This window comes from Triticum urartu, chromosome 6, assembly GCF_003073215.2.
Source record: "Triticum urartu cultivar G1812 chromosome 6, Tu2.1, whole genome shotgun sequence".
NCBI classification, from domain to species: domain Eukaryota; kingdom Viridiplantae; phylum Streptophyta; class Magnoliopsida; order Poales; family Poaceae; genus Triticum; species Triticum urartu.
Genome location: NC_053027.1, coordinates 200736630 through 200747964, shown reverse-complemented (window position 1 = coordinate 200747964; position 11335 = coordinate 200736630). Strand labels below are relative to the sequence as shown.

The window sequence follows — 11335 nt, the reverse complement described above, 5'->3', positions numbered from 1 at the left end:
CCCACATCGGGGTGGCCCGATATTGGAGCGGGAGGACACGCCTGTGGAGCATGATGTTTACCACATCTACCAGCTGGAGGTTTTTCTGATTAGTCCTCCACTGGATCTGGGACAGTGCCTCCATCTTCCCTGGATTCCCCTAGGCAATGCCCTTCTTCTTCCAGGACATAAGCTTCTTCGAGGCCCGACCAAAAATGCCGGAACCTCGGCCTAGCCAGCAGTAAGCAGCTCGGTGACATAAAACCACTCGCGTTGCCACTCTTTGATGGTCTCCACGAAGGTGCCTTTAAACCAGCCGACCTTCTAGTTCTTGCTGATCATCACACCTCCGCACTGCGCGAGCTCGAAGGTGCTGGACTTCGGCTTGATGCCAAAGATCTTCAGCCATAGGCCGGAGTGCGGCTTGATGCGAAGGAAGGCCTCGCAGACTGTAATGAAGCAGGTGAGGTGGAGGATAGAGTTTGGGGCTAGATGGTGGTAATCTAGCCCGTAGATGTAGGATCAAAAATATGTCTAGAGGGGGGTGATTAGACTACTTGACCAAATAAAACCTAACCTTTTTCCCAATTTTAGTTGTAGGCAGATTTTAGCAATTATGACAAGTCAAGCAACACCCTACACATGCAATTCTATGAGTATATCAGCGCAAAAAAACATTGCACATGTAAGTAAAGGAGGGGTTTGGAGAAGGCAAACACAATGGGGACACGGTGATTTTTGGCATGGTTCCGATAGGTGGTGCTATCGTATGTCCACGTTGATGGAGATTCAACCCATGAAGGGTAACGGATGCGCGAGTCCACAGAGGGTTCCACCCACGAAGGGTCCACGAAGAAGCAACCTTGTCTATCCCACCATGGACATCGTCCATGAAGGACTCGCCTCACTCAGGTATATCTTCATGAAGTAAGCGATCTCCTTGCCCTTACAAACTTCTTGGTTCAACTCCACATCATGTCGGAGGCTCCCAAGCGACACCAAACCAATCTAGGAGACACCACTCTCCAAAAGGTAATAGATGGTGTGATGATGATGAACTCCTTGCTCTTGTGCTTCAAATGATAGTCTCCCCAACTCCACTCTCTCACACAAATTTGGCTATGGTGGAAGAAGGATTTGAGTGGAAAGCAACTTGCAGAAAGCTAGAAATCAAGATTCAAATGGTAGGAATGGAATCTCTTGATCTCAACACATGATTAGGTGGTTCTCTCTCAGAAAATGAGTAGTGGAAGTGTAGGCACGTTCTGATGGCTCTCTCAGTGAGTAAGAGGGGGTGGAGGGGTATATATAGCCTCCACATGAAATCCAACCGCTACACACTTTTGACTCACCTCGGTGGCACCGATTAGAAATCCCGGTGGCACCGACCTGTGTAAAAGATATGAAGGTTGGAGGTCTCAGTGGGACCAACTGGAAACAACTCGTATGGACCAATGTGCAATGGTTAGGGCAAACCTCGTTTCGGTGGCACCGATTGCATCAACTCGGTAGGACCGAAGTGAAGCAATAAGGCAACGGAAAGTTGGCAAGCCATCTTGGTGGCACATCGCAAAACTCGGTAGGACCAAAATAATTGCAACGGGTTCTGGAGAATTGGCAAGGCCATCTCGGTGAGACCGAGATCCATATTGATGGATCTGATTTATTAGGGTTTGGATGTGGCCGTGTCTAGATGAACTCGGTGGGTACAGATAGGGAAGTTTTGGTGGTACCGAGTTGGAATGTAGGGTTTTTGACACATTTGGATAGAGAAAGTGGTTGAGGTTTGGAGCAATATCATTAAGCACTTGAGCAAATAGGTCATAATCGAAATCTCATCCCCTTTTAATAGTATTGGCTTTCCTATGGACTCAATGTAATCTTGGATCACTTAACCAAAAATGTAGAGTCTTGAGATTTTGCCAATCCATGTCCTTAGCATTTTGACGAGTCCACAATCACTAGTCCTTTCCTTGCCAATCATTGGACATCCTAAAATCTTTAACTTGAATGGATATTAGTTCAATGAGATATATGTTGCTATGAATTACCAAAACCACCCAGGGATTAGTTGCACTTTCGGTGATGGGAACCCCAGGCCTCTAACGAGGTGGGGGACGAAGACCACCCTCTCCCCTGGATTGGGAGCGGGCACCCACTAGTTTGAGTCTGGCGCTCTGGTGTTGACCTCGGTGGGGATGTACCCCACACTGCGCAGCTCCGAGATGGTGCCCTCTGTAACAGAGGAACCATCCTAGTGCCCCTTGAGGTTGGCATCTGCCATTGCTGGTGACGGAGATTAGGATGTGCTATGCAAGATGGGGTCGGGATTGGATTTGAGCGCTGGAGTTCGAGAGGCAGCGGGCAAGGAGGAATGAGAGCATGCTTTTTTGTCGCTATCTCGTTACTCTTATATGGGCTGATAAAAGCCCAAGAGTCCTTCTGCCGTGTCGTTGAAATCACCACTCCCCACAAAAGATGTCATTATGCATACGGGGAGAAACAAAATCTTAATGATATCCCTAAGAAAATGAGCACGATCTCCATTTCGATGGGACATGCCAATAAGAGGATTGCCTCAGGCCATGATATGGGTGGGTAGTAATCGTCTGTCCAGTCATGGGTGGTGCCGCTTTGATAAAGTTGCCAGGCTAGAAAGCATTGTTCACACCTACGCGGTAGGCCTTCGCGGTTAAGTAACCTTGCGTCTTCGGGCGCTGAGTGAGTTCGGCTAGGTCACGATCAGGGGACGTCACTCCTTTGAGGGGTGGTCCATGGTGACCTTTAGAGGAAAAGTATCTCGAATCGCCAAAGAAGGGGAACTCGTCTGTTGAGCCAAGGACTTCGAATCCAAAGTTGTCTACATCAAGGAAGCTGTCCTCGGGATAGAAGACCAGTTCGGGGGCTACTAACGGTGTCATGGACTAAGGGGTGTCAACTGAGTTGGCCCGTAGTCCTCGGGTTGGGCCTGTGCGCCTCATTCTCTATCTGATGGACTCTGGAAGCTACACACTAGACGTAATCAAGACTGCATCTGCCGAAGACTTGACGTATACTCCAAGCCATCTCCTACCGCCTCCATGCGCTCCCCTAGATACCGACCATGTAACCCTAGATGCCCTACTTGGCGTGTATATAAGCCAAAGGGTTTAGCCCGTAGAGGGTACCGAAACACAATTACATTCTCCTAGCCCTAGGGTTAGAACACAACTTACGATCTCGAGGTAGATCAAGCTTGTACTCGATACATCATCATCAATATAAACAAGAGCATGACGTAGGGTTTTACCTCCATCAAAAGGGCCCAAACCAGGGTAAACATGATCTTCCTTGTTCCTGTTACCACCGATCCGAGATCCACAGCTCGGGACCCCCTTCCCCGAGGTCTGCCGGTTTTGACACCGACACCCAATGCGTCCAACCTGACAATTAAGTGCACACAAAAATGGATTCGCTATCCCATAAATAAGACCAACAAAATGTAGCATCTTCATGGGAAAATACGCCTATTTATATTTTTGGGGTTTCCTACAAAGAAAATCCTAGGAAGTACCTAAAAGAAGGTTAACATAGAACTAACACTGTATTAGTTGGAAAATAAAAAATACATACAGACCGGACAATAAATGCATAGCGTACGGGGAAGAAACCACTACTAGATACTTGGCATAGCATATCCAGCCAAATACCAACTCATAGAGCATATCTGGCCGAATCCAACACATGTTGTATATCCGGCCAAATGACCAACACATAGAGCAACAAAAAACGGACGAGCACGTTGAGTAACGCGCCACTTGGCCACTGGATTTTCAATTGTTTGTAAAAGCCACAATACTTGCTCATGGACTCTTGAATGGTGTACCATCAATTAGTGATTGATTTCGAATTATGCTCATGGATTTTCTCCTTGCGATACAGATCATAGTGTCTTTGCTCATAGAACCAAACATGCACACTTGTCCAAATGGTTTTGTCCCTTTGCTCTGTGCCATGAATTGGATCGGTGCTTGTGGACAACCACACATCAACCAACAATTCATCCTCCTTCATGTTGAATTTTCTCCCCTCTTCTTCTTTGGGTATGCACTCAGCGCCCAGAAGTCGTCTGGATCACCATCTGACTAGTCGTCGTCTGCTGTTAAGTGTGCTTCTGGTGGGTGTTTGTATCTGGGTGTCCATTTGTTGGGTGTCCGACTCCGGCCAAGAGTCCTCCACTTTCCCGTCTTTGTGGTCACCGCTGTCGTGAATCATGTTCATCATTGCCTCCTTCTCATCCACTATCGCGCCCGGTTGAGACATTGAAGCAAACAGAGACTGGGCACCGAAGGACGAGGGAGCCGGCATCCGCACAAGGACAAGCGTCGACGATTGTGACTGAGGCTCCATGAAGGTGCGCTGGGTTTAGTAGTAGTATGGTGGATACAGCTGCGCTAGGCAGAGCGGTGGCGGCTGCAGGAGCGGTGATTGCATGGCTGGCACCCGCCGGTTCACACACTTTGGTGGAGGAGGTACTCGGTGACCGGCCTCCGCCAAAGCGTCCTCCCTCTTATTCTGTTTTGGCGGTGGGTGTTACGTGTTGCGGTGCTGGTCTTGTGGGTAACCACCACCAAAGGGCAAGGGCAGCCTTTTGCGTGGAGACAGTGGTGGAATTGTCCACATGTGTCGGCTCCACTTCAGTTTTGGCTGGGTCCGAGGCGTCAAGCGTTTGATGCACGGCATTGGATGTCCAAAAGTGTCTGGACTGCGCTGGTGTTGCCTTTACAATACAGAACAGAAAGATCATGGTACCCACCAGTAGTTGTTATTGCCTGCAAATTGTGGTACTAACATCAGATTCATTCAGCAGAACATTCTTTGATATTATAGGTGACCAACTTGCTATGTAATCTGGTCCAAGGTTCAATCCAAGTCTGACCTGCATTATTTGTCCTGGCTTAAGGATTCTGTAACCTGTGCGCATAACGTTGCTCACTAGCAGCATATGTGCACCAACACAATATAACAATAGTAAACAACAGATGAACCACCAAAACATTTCAAACAACTATTTGCACCACATCGAATTCAGTTTCGAACCACCATGACATAATACCGGAGAACTCAACACGTTTCAATCCCACAAGACGATTCCCACAATTCAACAAAATGCAGCTGTTGCGCAGCTCTCCAGGCCAACGATAGAAAAAAGAAGTCTAGATAGCCATCTGTGCACCATATCCAACTACAGAATTGCTCACAAGAGGTCAGCGACGTTGGAGGGTAACTCCGCCATCTGAGTATTGCAGAACCTTTGGATGCCAGACAGGACACGCTCATCAGCACGAGCAACAAAGCTGATAGCGACACCAATCCCTCCAGGCTGTCCACTTCGTCGAACATGACGAAGGTATTGTGCTGGTTGTGTTGGCAGATCATAGTTGATGACAACAGGGACCTGCAATGCGTCAGCGCCACGAAGGTCGGTGGTGACGAGGACACGGGATGATCCCGACTGGAGATCCTGGACGGCAACATCTCTGGAGTGCTGGTCCATACCACCATGGCTTGCCGAGACAGTGTACCCCCTGCCTCTGATCTTTTCAGTCAGTGGCTTGACCTTCCGACGTGCGTTGACAAAGATGATGTTTTGCGTGACGGCCATGGTGTCAAAAAGATCACATAATTTTTGAAACTTTGATTCTTCATTCTCAGCCTTAACATAGAACTGCTTAACACTAAAACCCTCAAGTTCTTCATCTTTTGGCACTATGACCTTCATAGGCTTATTCATGCACTTCCGGCAAAGTTCAAGAGCTTCATTGGACATGGTGGTAGAGAATACAGCAAACTGGATTTTGGCTGGGAGAAGCTGGATAATATCATAGATCTGCAAGAAAGATGAATGGTCACAGTTTACGAAAATAGATGCCACCATAGAATTGCATGAGCTGAACAAGATCTATTTTTATCGTTTCAAATTAAAAGAACAAGTAGTACGAGAGAAGTTTTGCAACCATTGGGATCACTGTAAACTGAGCTGGTATGAGGATGCAAAACCAACCTGGTTCTTTAAACCTCCTGCGAGTATTTCATCAGCTTCATCCAAGACAAACATTCTGATGTTATCTGGACAAAGCGCTCGTCTTCTTAGCATGTCAAGAGCGCGGCCAGGAGTGGCGACAATAACCTGATTGCTGCTCGACGAAATTTGCTTGTCCTCACGAATACTAGTTCCTCCAAGACAAGCATGAGCTTTGACACCTAGCCACTGACCAAGTGCTCCAATAACTTTCACGGTGTCCTGTGCCAAGTCACGCGTTGGTACAAGAACCAAAGCTTGGCATTCCGTGGATCCATAATCGAGTCGCTGGAGAACTCCACAGGCAAGTGTCACAGTTGTTCCAGACAGTGACTGCTGGATAACATCCAGACCCTTGCACAATGGGACAATTCCCCGTTGATGGATTGCAGAAGGCATCGCCAGACCTTCAAGAAAAATCGCATTAAGACTTCACTATAATACATGTCGAGTCAAGAAATAATTGTATACGCAAATAAGCATCTCAACATATTAACAAATAAAGTAGGAATTACCATATGCATATATTCCTTTCAGCAGATTTTCTCGAAGACCCATCTCAACGAAACTGTCATAGATTTCATTATATGTGTTGAACTCCTCGTAAAATTGAGTTAGCCTATACCATGTCATGTTGGAAGTAATCAAATATCCATAAATATAAATGAAACAATAAGACAAGACGAGAAACAAACAGGCAGAAGTAAAATATCAGATCACATACCGCGTAGTCATCTTAGACACAGGCTGCTTTCCATCAAACCGAGCTCCTTCTAGTGTCGTTGCAGCCATGTCAACACCTTCAGAGACAGTGCAAACAAAGTACATATTAGCAAAATATTTTCTAGCCCAAAACTTCAATAAATCAGGGATGTTTCTCCTGTTCCATCAGAACGCTGCCGAACTTTTATAGCAAAAGGGTTGGAACTAAACTCCTATTTTACTTTTTAAACACAACCATATCAAAATCAATGTTCTAAAAAAGCATCAATGCGTTGGATCAGAAATTAATCAATACATAAAATGGTTGAAGACAGTAAAACATAGTATCAATAATCAAACTCTTCTCATTTCTAAACGGGAATTTTGTCCATCAGGGTAATGTTCCCTCCGCAAATTAGTAAAGCAGTTACTGTTTTCCGCATAACTCATCTCACATCTCCCTAGTTGTTTTTGTATTTAATCTGTTTTAACCTTCTTTTGTTCAAGTTCATATTCTTATCTTATGTAAGCTTTTTTGTAAAGCAGTAATGTAAGATGGTTTCCTTATGTTCACGTAAACACATGGCCCACCACAATTAGTAAGGCTGTCATCTTGCACGCTCTCTACAGTCCATGTGTTGGTGTACACACCGATTCTTATATTCCTGATTGTGTCACTCAAAAACTGAAAATCAGTTTTCTTTTCATTTTCTAAAGAGACTGGTAGTCAAATGCCATTTGGGTGTTTTCCTTCTAAATTGTGATAGAAGACTTAGTTCAGAACAGATTTGAAGGTATACAAGTATAACAATTTTATGCACATAGGATTTTTACTCACCTTTTGTTTGAGTTACTCTAATCATGCACGCTGAACTTCCCTTGATACATTGCGCTCCTTCAGCTCCCAGAGTCTTCACTGCTGTTTTGTTTCTCATGTAGTACGCTGTACTGGTCCTTACATTGTTGTCTTTATTCTCTCCACCTCCAGATTCTTCAGTCGACTCTGGTCCTTTTCCTAGTAAAGCTGTTTCTGCCATTTTCATTTCTTTCTCGTGTTGCTTCTCTAATAAATTTTTTGAGTCCAAAATATTGCATGTTAAGGTTGCAATCCTTGTGGCGTGACTGCTGCTCCCTGGGTTCATTCCTTTGTTCAGTTCCTTTGAAGCAAGTTGCCCCCCTGTGGATCCTTTTTGCTTGGGATCACTTCTTCTCTCGAATACAATTTTTATAGGTGGCTTCTGTATACCTTCATGGGCACTGTTAGAACTGATATCAGCAAACAAAGTGGAACCTTCTGTCGATTCTTTTTGCTTCCGATCTCTCCTTGTGTACACATTCTTTATAGGTGGCTTGTGCATACCTTCATGGGCAGATCAGAAATGATGTCAGCAAACAAAGTGTCAACCAATTGATATTGTGCCAAGAAAATTCACAACATACATGATATTTTAAATTATCTTTTTCAAGAACTGAGAATTCATTTATTTCCATTTTCGGAAACAATTTTAGCCCATGCTCTTGTAAGTATTTTCCTTTTGATTTGATTTGGAAAGGAATTTTTCATAGCATATTTGATAAATATAGCACAGCAAAGTTCGCAAATGCGCAGTTTTCACTCACCTCTGGGGACCCTTTCAATGAAGCTCGTTGAAGTTGAACTTCCGCTTATGAATTGCCAACCTTCAGCTTTTGGAATGTCTTCTGTAGCTCTTTCAGAGTTCGTTCTGGTGCCCACTCACTTGCGTTGTTTTCTTTGATCTCTCCATCAGTTCTTAAGTCTTCAGTGAACTTTGACACTTAAGGCAATGTAGCCATATCAGTCTTCAGTTTCTTTTGATGATCCTTGTCGCAACAATCTTCCAAACACGACATATGATCACCTCTTGCTGAGCTTTCACTTGGGGATTGCCCCCCCTTTGTTGCTTTCATTGAGTTTGTTGTGGTGGCTGCCATAGCACTTATGCTGTTTTCCTTTATCTCTTCATCAGCTCTCAACTCTGCAATGAACTTCGCCACTTCCAGCAATGTAGCTGTTTCTGTGGTCTTCAGTTCTTCTTCACGTTCCTTGCCTGAGCAACTTCCAAAATCCAAAGAATAATTGCCTAAGAAATCTACTCCAGTGCCCTCTAAATCCATTCCTTTGTTCAGTGTTTCTGGAGGTACCTCAATACCTTCTTCTCTTATATCTGCATATTCCTTCATGGCACTAACATTCCGTTCTTCTACTTCCTTCCATTGCCCTTCTATCCTTTTTACTTTGTCTCCAATCATGAACTTCACTAGTCTAGAAGACCATCCAAACACAAAGTGGCAAGAGAAAGGAGCACCAACAAGACTTCCCAATGCTATCCTCAACCTAATAGGCTCCTTATCTCCACTTTCCAAACTTTCCTCATCCACCTCAAGCAAAACTCCAACTGCAGATGCAACTTGATATAGCTCCTTCCAGTTTCTATATGCACCTGGGACCCCATAGACCAAAAGCCACTCTCTGATCAAGTCCAGCTTTTCCCCATCACCTTCATCCCACCGTGCTACAGTGAAATTCACCTCCTTTTCATCCAGAAATGTTTCTACATTGGGAGGCTTTAAACAGCTTAGTAGGTCATCCTCTGAGTTGAAGGATGCTACGAAATTCTGCCTACCTTCTCTCTTTATATGCCAGTCATCAGTCAGCTTCCAGAACTTGTTTAGTTCAGTTTTCACTCTTGTCGGGTCCAAGTTACAGGCATTAGATGTGATCAGCAGGCAGTGATGATAGAATTTTTCATTTTCGACAACTTCCTTTGAAGGTTGAATCATGTAGAACGGGAACCTTGTAGAATGTCCAAATAGCTGGGCCATAGTACCCAATTTGTCTTTTATCCTGCATTGATCCAAATTGTGTGATGTCTCTTTACAAGCAGAGCACTTCTTTTTACCGGGTAAAGTAGTTAGTTCTTACCCCGGCGGAGCCTTATTTTCTCGACTATTAAGTTCCATCGCTTGTGCTGCAATCTGTACTTCTTTGGCGCTTTCTGGTACAATATGATGCCCTCTTGCTGTCTATATCAACCTATACAAGCGCATATCCCAAGGCAAAAAAGAGAGAAATCAGGACCAGATCCTTTTAAAGAAATAAAGTAAGCGCATGTAACAAAAGTGTGTTTGTTAGTCAAAATTAAAAGGAAGGGATTTACGGACATATCGAGCATCTATATAATATGGGAATATTTGCAACCGAGGTACTGAAATAATGTGTCAAATAGTGTCTTTGTTATAAATTTCAATATATTAAGGTAACCCGCAGTGGTCGCGGTGCTGGACAAAGAGAGAATATGCTGCACAACCAGGTTCGATCCCCGGGTGTGGCGAGGGTCAGATTGCACCCTTCAATTTTTGTTTATTGCACTAAAATCTTCATTTGGCTCAACTAGGAAACAAATGAGAGTTCCAGATCTTTGAAGATATACAGAAGAAATCAACATAAATAGCACCATGTGCTTGAAAAAAAAAAGTAGTACTAAATTTTCTACGAAAGCTCACAGAAGATCTCATCTCAATAATAGAAATGATAGCATGTGAGAGACTCAATAACACCTAGAAAATATTTATCACACCATGAAGATACTAATCAGCACCCGATAGACGATAAAACATCACTTGACAACACTAGATAAAACAGTGAAGACATACCATACAATTCAAATACAAAATGTTCGCTATACAAAGCCTGAATAAAACCTTATAAATAAAAAAATAGAGCGGTGGAGACCGCCACCACGTGTCGAACGACCGTTCAATCGGGTTAATCTACGCCGTTTCCAACGGCCACAAGACCAGGTTGGCATGTGATGGTGACCATCAGGCCCCAGCCCTGTCCCCCATCCCAAATAAAATAAACCACAGGTGGCCATCATCAGATCAACTAATGGCCCCATTAGCCAAGCAATCATTGTGTAGCATGGTACAGATAAGTATTGCCCTTCTCTATAAGAAGGGCTGGACTCGAACTCGATCGTGCGCTATGGAGGTTGGGATCCCAAAAAAAAAACGAATGGAAAATGAACTGATGTTGGTAGTATGCGAGTTGTGAGCACAGCGTGCCGGTCAGTGAGGTCTGACCTAGATCGGGGCCCTCCTGCACCTCCGCCGCTTCGGAAGACGAACGCCAGCGCAGGATGAGGGGCGGCGGTGCTTGCCACGGTTTAGGGCGAGCTAGGGTTTTGAGGACAGGGACGGGGCGGCGACGGTCAGGCAGAAAGGGGATGGAGCAAGGGTTTCTACAGCATTTGAATTGGAGGCGACTCGTAGACCGTAGTGGGCTGGCGAGTCCAATTTTGGTAAGAAAAGCTAACACCTCTATCCTGAAATGCCGGGGAGGGAGAAGGTAGAGCTCCAGCGTACCTCCGGAACTAGGGTGGCGGCGCACGGCGGTAGATCGGCCGGGGATGTTGACGGAGGCAGCCAGGAAATTTATTCGGTCTCGATTGATGTAGAGCGATCAATCCACGTCGCCGGCGGCAGTGGACTAGTGATATGACGGCCGGCACCGGAGTGGAAACTGAAAACGCCCGTTCTGCAGAGGCCCTCGGGATATCTCTACTACAAAAA

At 45.0% G+C, this 11335-nt stretch overlaps 1 protein-coding gene across 2 annotated transcripts; it reads right to left on the bottom strand.

Annotated features, from left to right (window-relative positions):
- Positions 1-4999: 4999 nt before the first annotated feature.
- Positions 5000-11329, bottom strand: LOC125512386 (eukaryotic initiation factor 4A-10-like). Of its 2 annotated transcripts, none has more exons than XM_048677477.1 (8): positions 11129-11329; positions 9687-9797; positions 8363-9608; positions 7581-8102; positions 6765-6840; positions 6556-6659; positions 6023-6447; positions 5000-5848 (listed from the first exon to the last, which is right to left on the bottom strand). In XM_048677477.1, exons 4-8 carry the CDS (start codon positions 8098-8100, stop codon positions 5216-5218), a joined length of 1758 nt encoding a protein of 585 aa, XP_048533434.1. In that variant the 5' UTR covers positions 8101-8102; positions 8363-9608; positions 9687-9797; positions 11129-11329; the 3' UTR covers positions 5000-5215. The 2 variants fall into 2 exon arrangements, with proteins under 2 accessions (XP_048533434.1, XP_048533435.1); XM_048677478.1 differs by lacking the exon at positions 11129-11329 and adding an exon at positions 10847-11061.
- Positions 11330-11335: the final 6 nt, after the last annotated feature.